Consider the following 16,865-nt stretch of genomic DNA (forward strand, 5'->3'; position numbering starts at 1 on the left):
GAAATAATTCTAATACCTAATTCGTATTCGTTGGCACGCACAAATTGAGCTGTATTGTCGCTAAACCTGTGGGAAACCGCTACAAAACTCACCCCATACGACATTTTCTAACTGTACCATAGTTGCTGCTTTTTTTAGGGTGCTTTTATAAGTTTGATGGGAATTTATCGATAGACGTATGAGCTTTATATAGCCATAAATTACGCGAAACTCGAATATAATTTATATTTTCTCATTTTTCATCTTCGTTGTATACGGGTTCCTATACAAAATGTTACGCGCAACAAACTTTCCTAGAAACGAATTCATCGTGTATAAAGATACGTATCGACGTTATTTATTCATATTTCTCCACACTTCTCTGTTGGACCAGTATCACAGACCATACGCGGCCGCAATAATGGATTAACGAAGAATGAAAAAAAAAAATTACCCCTCGAACTTTACGAATAAGGCACGCGACTGCATTCAAGGGTGACGCACGTGTCGCTTATACGCCTTTTATTTTCAGATTAAGGTGTCGATACAGTTAAAAAGCGGGATTCTAATAGTGGCGTTAAAAGATATACGCTTTTAAATCACTCTCATAACATTGTTTTCGTATTTAGCAAAGTTCAGATATGTTTAAATCATGACTAACATTTCATTTCCTCTCCTTTTTACATTTTGCGTATATGAAAATTCAGAAATTGCAGAAGCAAGCTGCAATGAGTTCTTTGTTCTGTCGTCTAATTCAACAACAATGAAGAAAGAAGAGTTTTGTATGAAATCGTTCTTTCGTTATCGGTGCGTCATGTGTATAGGGACTTGTGACTAAATCTCTCTCCACCTTCTTCCTGTTTCATCCCATTAACATCTGTTTCGAAGATGTCTCATGCTTCTCATACAATTAAACGATAAATAACATCGACTCGTGCCTTATCTAATCGCCAACGTTATCAAACGCATACTGAACTTCATTTTCTCCTCGAATCACTCAAACACGCTGTAAAGCTTAAAAATACTATCGTTCTTTTTCAATAGCATTAGGATACGTAAAATAATGATATATTATTCTTTCGTCACTTCGTGCTTCAGTTCATTTAATAAACATTCGTCTAATGAATCAATTCTATCAAATTATACAATTATCTGACATTCTTGACACAATAACGCAATGGCTGTACTGCGGATATTCATGCACTTCGTATATTTACTTTATTATAACGAATATTGTACTTTTTATATGCGTACTACGCATTTTTGCATCTTTAAATTTCCTTTAAATGCATCAGAATTCGCATGTTCATCCACCATTTAACAATGACTATCTCTATTCAATAATTTATTATATAGCTGTTTCGTTGCAAACAACTGTTTTCTATGATCATATTGACAGTGAGTCTAAGCGAAATTATAGTTAGCTCCCACGCAGATAGGACGGTAATAGCGCTCGAATGATCACGATTGCAGATTTAATCATTTAATCGGGATCGCACGATGACACCCTCCGGATTCGTCCCGCTGGAAAATCTGTAGCACCCTCCGGAGGTGTCACAATAAAACAGTTCGTGACTGGTGGCCACTTGACAACTGCTAGGGCTTCTCAACCCCTAATGTGTATTAAACAACGCTCCCTTTTTTTTTTTTACACCTCCCTGTCCCCCGTTGACTTTGCGGGGCTCGGCTAATAAGAATCTAATTGTTTGGGAACTTGGGAGGTAGAAACTTTGCAAAGTAAAGATATTGTTAGGAAGGAAGGTATAAGTGTCCGAAAAATGAAATTTTCCGATAGTAAACTTCATTTATTCAAGTAGAGGTAAAAACAAATTTTTTTTACAATATTTAAGGATCTTATACTTTTGACTATTAAATTATACAGAATTTTCAATGTAAGTAAGTTAAAAATTGTAACTAACTCGTATGCGTTTCAACTAATTTTGCTATGTTTTCCAGCTTTTAATTGTTTCATATAATATTTGGTTTTGATATCAAGAATTAGATATCAATATCTTTTTTACTCACTCACTATTGTTTAACTGTGTGCTATTAGTTTCATACCAAATTGTTATTATCAGGATTCATCTGCTCGTACAGAGGAAAAAATACACACTTCGTACGAAAACATTACATATCTACAATAAAAGAGAGTTGCCAGTAACGGTTCGGGTAGCGGACTATTTGGATATCAAAATAATTGGATAATATGTACGAGAATACAGAAGGCTCTTAAATATTACGCGTAAAATATTTAAATATTCGTAACCCATAATTTATATAATTTCAAAAATTGTATACAACTACAAAATTTTACGTAAGTAAAATAAAAGATATAATAAGTAATACTTATAATAATACATAAACAAAGAAATGATTATATCTTGCGCTATTTAAAATTAAGTTATAAATCCTTTATCGCATTGAATCGTATTTATATTATGACTGTATTTAGAGAAATATTTAGAGAAATATTGAGAATACTTGTTACTGTAATATTTTTCATACTGGACCAGGAGTAATCGATATTTTTTATTTTCATCGTATTCGTCTGATACCTAGGGATCTAACAACGACCTAAGGGTGTTTGGAGGGATACTGGATACGCATGGAACAGTATGGGACGGTCCAGAGAGGAGCTCCACCCATGAGGCCTGCGCTCCGCCTTCCTAAAATTCATTTTCTCGGGGGTTGTACTGCACTTTCTATTAGTTAATTCTGCCCGTCTGGACTCGTCAGTCGGTTTAACATCAGCTACGACAGTAACCTTGGAAAATTTGCCGACAAAGTGTCCACGACTCGTCGTAATCCGTTTTATAAAGAGAAAGTTCTATCAACGTTTTACAAAACTAGCCGTGTCTACATGAAAGTAAATGAAGTTAGATTTTAAACTTTAGACATGGTAAGGTCTACTGTGGTGTAAAAATTATTAATATCTCGTGTTAATAATTTTCAACTTTTATCAAGACAGTGTAGTGTTATCGAGTTAAAAAGTTTACGTGTAAGTGTTACAATCACGCAAGACATCGTACAAACTACTCAATAGTCAACATATATGTATTCTTTTTTGATTGAACATCAATCTAGTAGATCTTTGCTTACACGAGCTCCATTTATTGCAACAAAATTTTAGTTAGTGTCTGATCAAACGAACACACGTCGGTTGAACGTGAACTTCTATTTATTGGGCTCCTATCGGTTATACAAACTATCTGTCCTCGACGAGTTAACATAAACGAAGTTCTGTGTACTCGACAGTTCTTAAATTCTATGGATATTTTCCGATACTTTTGCACATAAGTGTATCTTCGTGTTCGAAAATCTATGGAAGCTGCCCATAAAAAATGACTAAACAATTATTTCTTCCTCACGGAATAAATAAACTCTTTGATTCGTGCAACAGAATAACTCATCCATGCACGGACGTAGATCTATTGAATGTCAGGGACGAAAGCGCGGATGGAGATCGCGATAGGAGTATCCTGTTGGCGCCTATGTAGTCTAATTTCGTGCGCGATAATTTATCCAGATTTCCCGCGACTTTTGTCATCTATCGTTTGTTCTAGTCAGGCGTGTAGAAAAGTCTCGAAAAAACATTAAGAGGTCAAAGCAATCCACCTGAACGTTTAATAGAAGCCACCGTATGATCGTTGGAAGGTGTAGCGTTAAAACTTGCAACGAATGATTCGAGTGAAGTCGAGACGTCTAATTAATAAATTGCAGTCGATGCTGACGTACAATGGCTGCGCTGGAGGAACGGTGGACACGGAGAACGGTTCTCCAGCGGAGTCAATATTGTCCGGCGAAGGAGAACTCGCGGAGGAAGTCGTCGATTCTTCTGGCACGTCGAGAGACACGGAGGAGGAAGCGACGCTCTCGGATGAATTTTATTCCCATGACACCGATGAGGAAGAGGACCAAGGCAAGAAAAGGCGAGATCGCAACAATTCCGTGAGCAGAAATTCTAATTGATCTTAATTGCGAATTACGCTGACAAATCGCTCGATAGTTTAACTCATTAAACTATGGGCCAACGTTGTGATAACGTAGTTTCTCTTTCAATCAGTTTACTGTATCAAAGACTGCTTTTCAACGTTGTGGCGTTCCAAGAATTTATTTAATATTTTTTTCCTCGCTATCTTCTCTACCCAGATATTCTACGTAACTTTATGAAATTTAAAGAAATTGGAGCGTTTATAAAATTATGGTAATTTATATACTGTTTGGTCTTTAATAGGTCAATCGCCGATATAAACGCGTGACAGTAGAATTATTATAAATAGACTGCGGATTGTTTATGCATTTATGGGAAATTTGTAGACGCAAAAATTAACAGAATGCATGTAATATGCAAAAACATATAAAATATTCAAAGTATAATACTTGCTATTATATTTAACGAGTGACAGAAATCTCTGTGTAGATTCCATTTATTTATTGAAATTCTAATAAGAATATGAATTTATATAAATACTCATAATCTATTTATAAATGTATACGATTGAAAAATTGTGTTCCGATGATCCTTAAAATTCCTAATAATTTCATAGCTAGACGGCATTTCGTCTTCCGGCAGTGGTCACCTCGGTTCACCAACTTCGCGTGTAGGGACTTTGGGAGTTCGAAAGTTATTCACGAACAGCCGTGAACGTTGGAGACAACAGAATGTTAGTGGAGCCTTTGCCGAGCTTCGAAAATTGGTGCCTACTCATCCACCGGATAAGAAACTATCCAAGAATGAGATCTTGCGAATGGCGATTCGGTAAATTTTAACAATAAATAATTTATATCGCTGATTGTTGCACTATGAATGCACAATGATATATGTACATATCCTTTTATACTATGTTACAATGTCACATATGAACAATGAAACTTATCTTTTGTTTATAGCGACTTAACAGCCTAACAAATTAATTGTTAAAGATAGTGCAAGCACAAGCATAAATTGTGTTATTTTTCGTGTTCGAAGTGAGAGATCTCGAAAATTGCTCGCTATTATAGACCTATGTGCTTCAATCTGAGATTTTACGTTCTATGTGCTACATAAATAGTAACATACATTTTCCATAAATAGTAACAATATTTACTATTATAGTAATAACAATAATATTTACTCCATGATCTAAAACTCCATATTTTCTAGGTACATACGACTGCTAAGCAACGTTCTAGAATGGCAAAAGGCGCAAGAACGAAACGAAGTGACGCAACACGAGGTTCGGATTAAATGCGAGCCCAATCTTGCCACTCACAATTCAACGGGCTATCTCGTAAAATCCTCGACATCATACTTGAAGCAGGAGAAGCATACAAGCGAGAACCACGCGTATAGAACGAGCTTCAGTAGCCAAAAACAACTACAGCATCCGATATCTCACGTAGTGTGTGATAAGAACGGAAACAATTTGTTAATGATCGCGCCTTCTGGTCACAGTATAACAAATGCTGCGTGCAAAAGAAGCATGACACCGTCAACGGTCGTTGCACAAAATCCTCTTCCGCCAACCGCGTTGACCAATGGAAGTTTGACGCGATCTTTGTCTGGTTCGCGATCTTCCACCTTTCCAAAGTCGCCTCAAATAAACGCTCAGGTCGTAACTAGCTCGAGTATTCTAACAAATTGTTCGCCGAGTGTTTCTGTAACGAGTAGCGCGTCCACTATTAGCGGAAGTGCGGTAAATTCCGGCCAGAAGAGGCCAAAAATCGAGAAAGAGGAAGAGGAACAGTTATCCGGACAAAGCAGAGATTGTAAATCTTTGACGTCCTCGGTGCACGGGATACCCACAAGGAAGAGGGTAAAGATGTTCGTTAAAGACTCCAGTGCAGGATTTCGTAGCGATTTTCGAAATATCGAGCGAAAATAAGATGGACGATCGTATGAACTTTTGAAAATAGCTTTCTTTCATCAATTGAAACTGTTCTTGCAGGAGTAATCGATCGATATGTTTGAAAGCCCGTAATTTTAAGAGATAACTTCGATTTCGATAAATTAGACTTAATTTATTTGTTCGTTTATGGTTTGATTTACGGCTTTGTTATTCGGGATAGGATCATAAGTTACAAAATTGTAAGTTTGTTTTTTAAGTGCAATCTAGTCTAGAATAAGTTGTTTTGATAGTACCGTGAGTTTAAGATACGAAGGATAGTGATGTTTCTTCGTGTAAAATCAAGATGATTGAGATGTCATCTTTTTTTTTAAAGAATATTTTATTAGTTAAATCGTATTACATATTACTTGTACGGCATTAGGTACACTTTTCTTTTACGTTTTACATTCTGTCGCGATCGTACATGAAGTAATGCAATGTTTTTCAACGTCGTACAATAATTATTGGAAATCAATTTCATTTGAAACTTCATAAAAGGTATCGATTCCTTTCAAAATCATGATTGAATGGTTGCATACCGTTCGACGATATCGTCATAAATTATACTCTTACAAGAATCTTCCATATATAAAACACCATTTCCGGCATACGGCACACATATTCAAAAATTTGACACCGAATTGTGGCAAAAGGGAGAATTTCAGGTGCTGGTGAACTTTCAACGAGTACGTGTGTAACATTTGATTAGAACAACTGTCTTACTAACGACCACGGGCTGACGAAATAAATTATTGAACGTAAATTTATCAAACTCACGTATCTTTTTTGTATCTCGTCTACCTTCGATTAACTCTTTCACAACATTTTTTATATCTATAACTTCCCACAAATAATCAGTTCTGTCGAAGAGAATTCACTGAGGAATCGAATTTTTCAAAAACGTCCTCGATACATCGACGAAGATTCTACTTATTCATCGTGTTAGTCAAAAATAACCATTTCTCCACCCATCTTACGTCAGGTACACTTTATATCTCGTACTGTCCCTGTTCTGGCGTTCGGAGGTCTGTTTGAGACGAGCAGCCGCGTAACGATCGTCGTTCCATTCTATCGGCGGAACAGGCGTCGCTGGTCTCTCTTCCGTTTGACTGAAAGCTCTTCGTGGTGGAAGTTCCACCATTTGTCTGCTGCTCTTGCAGTCCACGCTTGCTCTTTTAGCCGAATAGTTGGCCACGCTAACGTAACTCGCGTCGCTCGGGCGAGACTCTTTTCTCGTAGGAGTTACAGGAGCTACTTCAGCGTAACTTCCCCTGGATTTGGTACTAGCGTCCGAAGGCCTCTTCTTCTCGGCTTGAAATCGACTTCTTGGTGAATCTTCCGAGCGTGTCGATCTCACCGATCGAATCGAACCTTCAGCACGCGTCAGTCGAATCGAATCTGTCCGCGTCGAGCGCACCGAGCTTCCTGTATTTGATCGGGTGGATGCACGACGAGCTTTTTCGTCGTAGTCATCGGAGTAGGTTCGTCTTTCCTTGATCTTTGGCTTCGCCAAACCTAGATCTTCGCTGTATCGGAGTCTCTCGTTGAACTTTCTTAGACGTTCCTCGTACTCGCTGTTGTAAATATCGGAGGAAGTACTTGGATGTGGTCCATCTTTCTTTGGAGTCCTTGGTCGTTTGGGTTCTTGGTGGTCAGACTGTACCTTCGTATCCTTCAGCTGTGACATTTTCAATAAGAATGCAATAAGAATGTATAGAACTGGAATGTGTTCTATAGTTTATGCTTACCTTGATCATGTTCATTCTGTCATTGAACTCCAAATCTTGGCTATTTCTACGAGCCGATAGATTAGTCCTTTCCTCTTCGCTACTGCTTTTACTTATCCACGTGTTCCCACGTCGAGCATTTATCGCCCTTTTCGGCCACTCGTTTTCTGTTTTGAAGTCGTACAGATCTCGCATGCGTTGGGTAAGCCTTTTCGATTGTTCATTGGCGTCAGGGGAACGCTTGGTCGTTGGCGAATCTCGACTCGAGTCCGATTTATCTGCAATTAATTATGTTAATTTTCCACATTTGGAACAATGTAAATTTTTCCGTATCTTTTCTAACAAGAAGAGCTTCAGACTTGTTTCCCCGCCCCCCGCCCCATTTCAATAAAATTTAGTGCGATGGTGGGTCTATACGTAAAATAAACATAACTGTAATTTCAGCCGCAGAGGGCTAATCGATTATGAATAAAATACGTTTAGAGTTTACAAAAATCACGCATTGCCAGATGTTTAAGTATTGGAGCGAATCATTCAATGATGACTAAAGTTTGACGACGCTTACATATAAGATACATAAGACTTTGAATTTCTTCCTGGCGTCGTATCCAATTGAGAGAACATTTTTTCCAGAACAAATTTGAGTCTGAAGTTCCTCTTGTAAGAATCGTACTTATATTGATTACCTTGTCTTGGACTAGACTCGGCACTGGTCTTCGACGCCATTGGCGCGAATTTTCGCAGCGGCTCCCACTTGGGCGATTCGCTTTTAACGCTTTTAAGCTGTGATCCATCAGTCGCGTGACACGCTTCCGTCGCGGAAGGCTTTCTTTCCGTGTTCATTCGCGGTATTGGACAAGGGGATGGATTCTTGACGAACGTCATCCATCTGGTCGCGGCGTTTTTCGTGATTTCGCAGCTGTTGCTGATCCTTGCGAACGGGGATGCATCGTAGCGGAACCTTGAGGTGTTAATTTGCGGTAGCCACCTAAAGGTATTTGGTATCAGAAATCCAGTGTGTCGAGACTCGATACATTTTGTTTAAGCGCCAGAAATGGTCAGTTAATCAAACGTTTTGTTTTTTTATCTTATTCCTCTTACATATTATACGTATGCATTATATTTACCGAATAAACGAGAGCTGCATTATCATTATTATTTTTTGTTCTTTTTGGTGTTGTGCCATATACATTTCTATCCACACAACGACCGACATTAAATTATTACTATTCTATGTACATATAATTTTCATGACAATATAGTTAACCTCTAGTGATTAATACAATTAGTGCAACACCTCGGTATTTATCACGAGTGTACGCGGCTTTAATCGATTCGTTCACGGCATTGGTTTCTTTTTGACTAGGAAAATGTGCTCTGTCAACCTCGTGGCGATCGTTCTGGGGTCGCTGCATTCCGTATGCCTTCGTTCTTCGACTAGTTTCTCTTTCTTTAAGTGGCTGACGTCCGCGCTATGACTTCTGCCGGCCGTCTGTCTGTACGAGGCTGGCGAGGACGTATCGTTTTTCTTTTCTTCGGCTCCCTTCGTCGTTTCTTCTTCTTTCGTAGGAGACAATTTCTTTGGTGTACCCATGTCCGTTGTGCTATCCGCTATGGATTCCTCGGTTTCGCTCGACACCGAACGTCGTTTCTCTTCGTCTCTCGACGACTGTTGCGCTTTTTTCAACGCTGGTTGGATTCGCGTGATATTTTTCGGTAGTGGGACCCATTTGGAGGGATCGAGCTTGCTCGCGTCTGGTATCTCTGTGTGTCTTCTCTCCTCGACTCGTCTTTCTGTGTATTTCTTCAAGCAATCGACATCTGCGCTACGACTTCTTTGACTACGTGGAGATCGTGATGGTCTTCGCTGACCGGTGCCCAATGGGCCAGCCCTTTCCTGGATTTAGAAGTTGTAAATCCTCGTTATTGTTATACTCCTTTACCGATCATCGATGATTATCGACCAATTACGAGTTAACATGAAAGATAATTCACCTAAGCAAGGTGTAGCTTCGCGTAATCCGATATGTGCAAAATACCATGCTGCGCAGATGCAATGTGCAAGCTGGCTCCACATGCTCGAGGATTTATTCTGAAAGTATGTAATTCTGCGATCTGAGTACTACACGCTGCCGCTGAATCTCCACTCGATGTCAAGTGCCCACTCCAGAATTCGTTTCCTACGAGTTAAGCGATTGATTTTAGCAACCACTCTGCGTAATTAGATTTAACGATAATTTTAATGGAAAACACGCTTAAAATTACGAAGTTGTTATTATTATTATTATTATTATTATTATTATTAATGACAAACATGATTTTAATTAATGGAAATTTTTCGACAACCTGGCAATGCGTTTCCATCCCACGCGTACGTCACTACGAGAAGTTTATTCGCATCCGAGGCTCTGAACAGTTTGCTATGAGGTTCCCTGAGAGCGAAGTGAATTCTTATATCTGGAAAATGATATGCTCTTTGTACTAATTGTCCCTGCTAAATAGCCGAGAATTGAGATTGGTAGCAAACCTCCGAGATAATCGCCATTTCCAGCGTCGCCGCACTTCCGCTGTTGGAAATACGCGAACATTATATCGGATACGTATCTCAGTTTCTTGTTCATTTTCCTAAGGGCGATCTCGAACGTCTTTAAAAAATATACTTCTTGCTCTTGAGTAAGTCTCCATACCCCTGAAAATATTTTTCCTTATTACGGAAATTTATAACGCTTATGACGTTGAATTACAAATATTTCACGAGGTTAAATAACTTTGAATTTGAATTTTGAAGTTTTTCTTACTAACCGAGGCCAAAGCCGACAACGTGTAAGAAAGCAGTCGTGTTTTGCTTCTCTGCTCGTGTATTTGCTTCGAGAAGTATGATTTCTACAGTGAGCAGTGTCCTTTTCATGTAATTCTCGATGTCGAAGACTGTTTGACTTATCAACGAGAGATATCTTCTGTTTTCTTTTGATTTAATTCGTTTCAGCGTCTCCTCGTACAACGGATGATATTCCTCGCCATAAAATTTGGCCCACAAAACTCGCAGCCCACGTATCTCTTCCGAGCTTCCAGCTGTTTGCGGCCCATATCTGTTATACGGATATCATCAAGTATTCACAATTCTTTATTAAATGCTATGCAAACATTTTTCATTTTAAATATGGAATAAGCATTTGCCATAACGTAATGGAACAGCGTTTTTTAAACTGCAGTTTTGTTCGTTATTTTTGCAGAATTATGTTGCCGCGCACAAGATGTTTTTTTACAATCTTTTGGAAAAACTTTTTCGCACAACAAAAAGCAAATAATTATTAGTACCTGATCAATTTAAAGATATGCTATAACTTTTATCAAATGTCTATAACACTCAAATAGACAAGACTTGTTAAACATAAACGTGAGAAAGAAATTATTTACAAAAAAGAACGTTAAAAAACGAACACATTAAAATCAAGATGAACGACAGATTAGTTATTTGTGCATTCTGTATGATAAAGTTTACAACTCACCCATTCTCGGCAGTGTTTTGCAGAGGAGTAATAAGGATGTCCTGGTATTCCATAAAGCGTGGGCGTTCAAATCTGCAAACAATCAGCAGAAAGCGTAAATAATACGAGCTTCTACAAATATGTAAGTATATTTTTGCGTATTTAGCTTTATTAACGATGAGCGTTAAATAAACATAGAAAACCTTGTTCCCACGACACCTATAATGACTCCTCTCGGCTGTACAGAGTCTGGATCAGTACTCACGACGCCTCTGTTCTCGCGCGAGCCGTCGTTTATGAATTCTGTGTGGGAAGACATCGCCATCATCGCGGACAATTTGATCTCATCGTATGACAAACATTTCGTTAACACCTATTAGTAACAAAATTCCAATGGGTACGATTATTTCCAAAGTAATAATTATTTTTAATGAAATTTTTGTATTCAATGAAACTAAAAGATGTTTAGGTTTAATCTTCTAAAAAATTACCACGTTCAAACAAGACATATAACTAACCAGTGGTTCTTTCTCGTGATCTGTGCCAACATTTTCCCATCCGTCCACGCCTGTCTTACCGTCGATTAATTTCCATCGATCATCAGATCCATAGAAGTGCACGGCTCGCTTTTCTAGCAAACGGTGAATGAATTGTACCAAGCCCATATCTTTATACATGGCTCTCTCGATTGCACTACCATACAGCCGTTTATGCTTCAACCATCGAGCTAACAATGGTAACATTGCCTCGTGTATCACAGGATAAACCGAATTCGCGTTCATCTGCAATTGAATCTGCTTCGTAAAATCTTACATATAATGGAAGTAATAATTTAGACCGCGGATGTTTATGCAGATTCAAATTTTTATGAACGCAAGCATAAGCAGAGATTTGTTTCGTCCACTAAATACTATAACGTTATTAAAATTACTATAATTCGGATACTTTATATATTTTTGCATTCTTTGCATTTTCCATAAATCTTTAATCTTCCATGAATGCATAAACATCCGTAATTTAATAATAAGAATTGAAAAGGAACAAATATAATATTACGACAGTGTTATAAAATAAATGATAGTTTGTAAGAAAAATTTAATAATCCGAACCTCAAGGGTGTTTGTGCTAATTCCCCTATCTCTCAGCGTGGAACATCTTACGGTGTTAATAGGAAAGTTTATAGGAAACGCCTCGCTTCGCTCAATGATTTGCGGCAGAGTGGTGGGTGTGGATGTCGATACATCGATGCATCTTCTGAGTAATTCCTTGGTGTCATCGTCAAATGGAACGCCATCCGGAGCGCCAAGCGTGTTCTCCCACGATATTTCCGGTGGTTCCTTCAACAACACCTGTTGACGAGTATCTTCCATCTGTCGTTGATTCTGTAAAATTACGTAAAATCAAAAAATCAAACGGCTTCGAAAATATTTACGCGATAATGATTTATGCCGAGTGAAATTCTCGTTCGGGTCGATAAATCACGGCTCTGAAACCTGACGAGCGTGGTCGACTTAAAAAAAGAACGGCTCGAGTATAATTAAACCTTTGTACGTTGATCGACCGAATCCCTTGACCAGAAGCGTGTCGTCCTTAACTTTTCCCTTACAATCGGGAAGACACAACATTTTTGTAAATTTTTGTCTTTTTTCTTTCTTTAACTATATTTCAAATAACTTTCTTCTGGAGCGTTATATGTTACGCGGAATAATAGAGACACGCAAGGTTCCTAAGAAAATTTGCAAAACCAAAGTCGCCTTCTATTAATATGCGCGCTGATTAGAGCAAGGACGCGATCTCTTTGATACTTGAGCATGAAATCCGTTAAGTAGCGGAAAATGTAACCGTTCACCCTAGCGAGTTACGCTGAACGAGCTCCGAGCCCCCGACAGCTCCGCAACGCGAAGTAAACTTCATTTTTCTGTTTACCGATTCTGCCACCTGAGCGACAGGGGTGAGCAAGAATTAAGGCTAGCCCGCGGCCATGGAAAAATCGACACAGCACCGATTTTTTTTTATTTTCTGGTAAACAAGCGATTTCTTCTTGTTCTGTTACTCGTTCGAACTTCTGTCAGTGCGGCCTGTCTTTGATGAATTCCAATGAAACGCTGTTGTTCTCATTGTTCTTTTTATCTCTGAATTCAATCAATTTCCAATATACATCGTTTCCCCTTGTATTTATTATCTAGAGAGAATAAGAAAGGTATTTCCGTCAATGGAAAGATATTTTTAACATTTTTAACAGGAGAATTTCAAGAATCGAGAAAATAGTTTGTTTAAAAATAGGAACGAGCGATTTATTAAGATTTTTGCGAAGTTAATTGCAAATGAAACGAACTTTGCAAATACAATAGCACACGCTCGCGTCACTATGTAAATAAAGCCACAAGATTGGATTCAAACAAGCAAATCGCACGTACGTGATGAATGCTGGAATCAGCGAGACGTAATATTGGTAGATTCGCTGTAATTGCACACTTGCCGCTGTTATACACTCTTCTAACGATTCGATTACAATGATTGTTTATTTTAATTTTGCTATCCTATTGATTCTTAAACACAATAGCTTAAAAAATATTATTTTTGAAAATAGAATATATTACAAAAGATGATAAGATAAGATACGATAACATAAGACGTAATGTTTCTTTGATACCATATTTCACTAATTCCTTCTAAAACAAAAGAAAAAATCTATTATTAACAATAATTCATCATCTCCAGAAGAAAAATATTCCCTTCCAATAATAACTTCTTCAAACGAATAAAGCGCGCACAATGAAGCGCGTGTAAACGAAATAGAGCACACGATTCAATATGTATAACAATACACCATGTTTCTCTTCTATATGTTTATTCGATGCCATTTGAATTTCCTGATAAGCATACAGTATGTCACGGTCTAACTCGTGCACCCTTAGAAATATAAGAATAACGTTTTTAAAATCGAATCAGACGGCTTGACCTTTTTGAGAAGTTAATAGAATTAGTTTACTAAGTGACGTGTCAGAAAAATGTTGAAAAATTTGCAATTGGTTAAAATCGCGAAGGAAATAGTAAAGGTCACCTTTTACAACTTTTCTATCGGGGCCTATAATGGAGATTTAAAGAACACGTTTATGTCAGTTATACATATCTACGCTAAAAATATCGAAATCGCTTGATGGGGAAACAGGCGTCGAAAGGTGTAAGCATATTTAAATTTATTACGGTTAGCTATAGGCGGGAAATCGTGAAAAATTGCGATTCTCATCATTTTTAATCGTTTGTAGCTCATGACGACGTTAATCGATTTTGATGAAATTTTCAAAGCTTTTCACACGTCACCTGGCAAACTGATCTTTCTAACTTTTCAAATAAAAAAAAAAAAAAAAAAGAGGAAAGGATTTTGGCTGTGACTCACTGTATACGTATGTACTATCCTGTGTAGAATACTTACGTATACTCAATAGATCGCGTTAATTTACGGGCGGGAATAACAAAACTCACCTGACGTATGCAACAGGCGAACAGTGACATATCGCTTGCTTTAAAGCGTTTCTCAGACGATAAACGTGTACGGTGTTTACTAATAACAATGTGCTTAAAACGCAATACAGCTGTTTCATTCACGAAATTTCCCTCGAAATTCACGGAATGCCGCTGGCTGAGTTTCGCGATCAATCGAATGATGCGTCCGGACGAGACGAGACGCAAAACGAAACTTGTGCATGAGGTACAAAGTAACAAAGTACACATGCGTGTCTGATAGCTCGTACTTGCGCACATTTTCTCGTGCTAGACCTTATGTATGGTTACCGGGAAATTTAAGTAAATTGATTTATAGACTACATCTTTCATTGTTTGATTTATCAAATTCGATAGTATAATGGATGGTTTTTAGATATTGCAATGGCAAAGTTGGTCTTCGAAATTGTTCGTCATGGGAACTGATATCGAAGAATGGATAAGTATGTTCTTATTGCCATGACATTTAAATAGTACGCATGGAATTTGAACGGTCGTTATGTTGGAAGATGTTAATGAAGGTACAATCGGTCGAGTATTCTGTGAGAAAAACCTGTACTTTAAGGAAGATGATTTCTAAACTTACGTATTCCAGTAGCGGATTCAGAGGATGGGAGGGCAGCTATAGGGACAATCGCCTTATTTTAGAGATACTAGAATATAAATTATAAGCAAATTTTAAATTTGGTAAAAGAAGGTTCAATAATAATACTTATGTACTACTACGCATTTTGACCCCTTTCACCAGAAAAGGCTCCTGGTCCGCCACTGACGTGTTGCAGTATAAGTCGATACTGCTCAGTACATTGATAGGTTTAAATGTTTACAATGAAAAGAATTATCTCATTCAAAATATTTTAATGTTAATATAACCATCTGTTAAAAATATTTGTTATGAAATTAATTTATATAGTAAAACAGAATATGAAATATGAAAAATTAAATGTAGTAGTAATATTTTTATAAAATATTAATTATTAGGCAATACCTTATAAAAAAAAAATATGCTGAAGTATAGCTTTATGATGGCTTTTTGTGTTACTAAGGATATTAAAAGAACACACAGTTATACTTTGGAGACTTATAACGTAACTCTTTTGCTCAAAAACGAACTTCTTTTTAAGCTAATAAATACTGGTAGTTCCATATATATTCTCATAGAATTAATACAATAAAGGAAAAATTAATAAATTGCATCAAAGTTAACAATATATAATTAAAAGCAAAACAGTAATATAAATAAAAGATAACAAATTTCTTCAAATATTAGGTATAAAATAAATAATAATAAATTAAATTATTAATTTAACTTTCAAAATGCATTTGTATATAATTAAAAAAATAACGAAAATGTATATTATCTTATTGGTTATATACAATACATCATACTATAAATACTTTATAACATAATATCTGTAAAAGATATGGCATAATAAAGAATTTAATCTTTATTTATTATAAACTGGCAATTTAAATTAAACATGTTTTGCGCGGTATACACGAGTTCCATCTAACGACTATCGTTGTAATTACAATGATACCGACAGTTCTTTCGGTATAATTTCTCACTAATTGTTACATAGTTTAAGAATCCTAACAAGTGTTTATGCAATGAAACTCATCACTGAATCTGGTCCACTATCGAAGACGTTAAACACTCCTTCTTTCCTTAAAATTTTCGGGACACGTTTGACTTTAAAACCGGTTTTACGGTTTACATTCGGGAATATCGGCGAAAGCAAAGTATGTTCTCTCATTGAGGATACGTTCATAGACAATTAGTCCCTTTGATGCCGTCATTTTCTTATCTTAAAAAATATCTTACATTAACTTGTTTTTACGTACTTCTGCAGGAGTATGCTTCTTCTGTATTATTGTATTAATATATATATATATTGTATAATACATATTGTATTAATATTACACAAACACTGGAGAGTGAGAAAAACGTAAAAACCGTTTTACTAATACGTAATTAAACGCAATATTAGCACGATTACTATAAGGCACCGACAGTGCTACAGGTTGCTACAGGCGTCGCGCAATCGGTACCGTTTACTGAGCGCTAACTTTAGACGGCGCTAGTATGTGCAGTTTATTACATGGATGCGGATTTATAGTAATCGTTAGGAATGAAAGAGTTAAAAAAATTTGTAAATCATAAATAAATCATAGATTTATGTATGCCACTATAACGTAATGAAAATTTGTTTGCAATCGATTTTTCAGGAATATTCCGAATCCTGTGCAGGAGGTCGGCTCCAATCAATTCGCATGGTATGGCAGAAATTCGATGTTGA

The 16,865-nt window shown here is 37.0% G+C and overlaps 3 protein-coding genes across 8 annotated transcripts; 1 reads left to right on the forward strand and 2 right to left on the reverse strand.

Annotated features, from left to right (window-relative positions):
* The first annotated feature begins 2,711 nt into the window (after positions 1-2,711).
* LOC117208646 lies at positions 2,712-6,618 on the forward strand. 2 transcript variants are annotated; one of them, XM_033449917.1, is made up of 4 exons: positions 2,712-2,878; positions 3,700-3,927; positions 4,527-4,738; positions 5,123-6,618. In XM_033449917.1, the coding sequence occupies exons 1-4, from the start codon at positions 2,876-2,878 to the stop codon at positions 5,841-5,843; spliced, it is 1,164 nt and encodes a 387-aa protein (XP_033305808.1). In that variant the 5' UTR covers positions 2,712-2,875; the 3' UTR covers positions 5,844-6,618. The 2 variants fall into 2 exon arrangements, with proteins under 2 accessions (XP_033305808.1, XP_033305807.1); XM_033449916.1 differs by lacking the exon at positions 2,712-2,878 and having other exon boundaries at positions 3,443-3,927.
* LOC117208638 lies at positions 6,178-9,523 on the reverse strand. The gene is made up of 5 exons (XM_033449901.1): positions 9,509-9,523; positions 8,959-9,470; positions 8,260-8,561; positions 7,595-7,851; positions 6,178-7,524 (listed from the first exon to the last, which is right to left on the reverse strand). The coding sequence occupies exons 1-5, from the start codon at positions 9,521-9,523 to the stop codon at positions 6,820-6,822; spliced, it is 1,791 nt and encodes a 596-aa protein (XP_033305792.1). The 3' UTR covers positions 6,178-6,819.
* Positions 9,329-16,548, reverse strand: LOC117208644. Of its 5 annotated transcripts, none has more exons than XM_033449913.1 (11): positions 14,548-14,681; positions 12,988-13,243; positions 12,171-12,443; positions 11,580-11,843; positions 11,265-11,434; positions 11,083-11,154; positions 10,376-10,662; positions 10,101-10,262; positions 9,920-10,030; positions 9,569-9,753; positions 9,329-9,470 (listed from the first exon to the last, which is right to left on the reverse strand). In XM_033449913.1, exons 3-10 carry the CDS (start codon positions 12,429-12,431, stop codon positions 9,569-9,571), a joined length of 1,512 nt encoding a protein of 503 aa, XP_033305804.1. In that variant the 5' UTR covers positions 12,432-12,443; positions 12,988-13,243; positions 14,548-14,681; the 3' UTR covers positions 9,329-9,470. The 5 variants fall into 5 exon arrangements, with proteins under 5 accessions (XP_033305804.1, XP_033305802.1, XP_033305801.1 ...); XM_033449911.1 differs by lacking the exon at positions 14,548-14,681 and adding an exon at positions 13,479-13,715; XM_033449910.1 differs by lacking the exons at positions 12,988-13,243; positions 14,548-14,681 and adding an exon at positions 16,411-16,548.
* Between the last annotated feature and the right edge of the window lie 317 nt (positions 16,549-16,865).

Source organism: Bombus bifarius, unplaced genomic scaffold (genome assembly GCF_011952205.1).
Source record: "Bombus bifarius isolate JDL3187 unplaced genomic scaffold, Bbif_JDL3187 scf7180000008148, whole genome shotgun sequence".
NCBI lineage: Eukaryota > Metazoa > Arthropoda > Insecta > Hymenoptera > Apidae > Bombus > Bombus bifarius.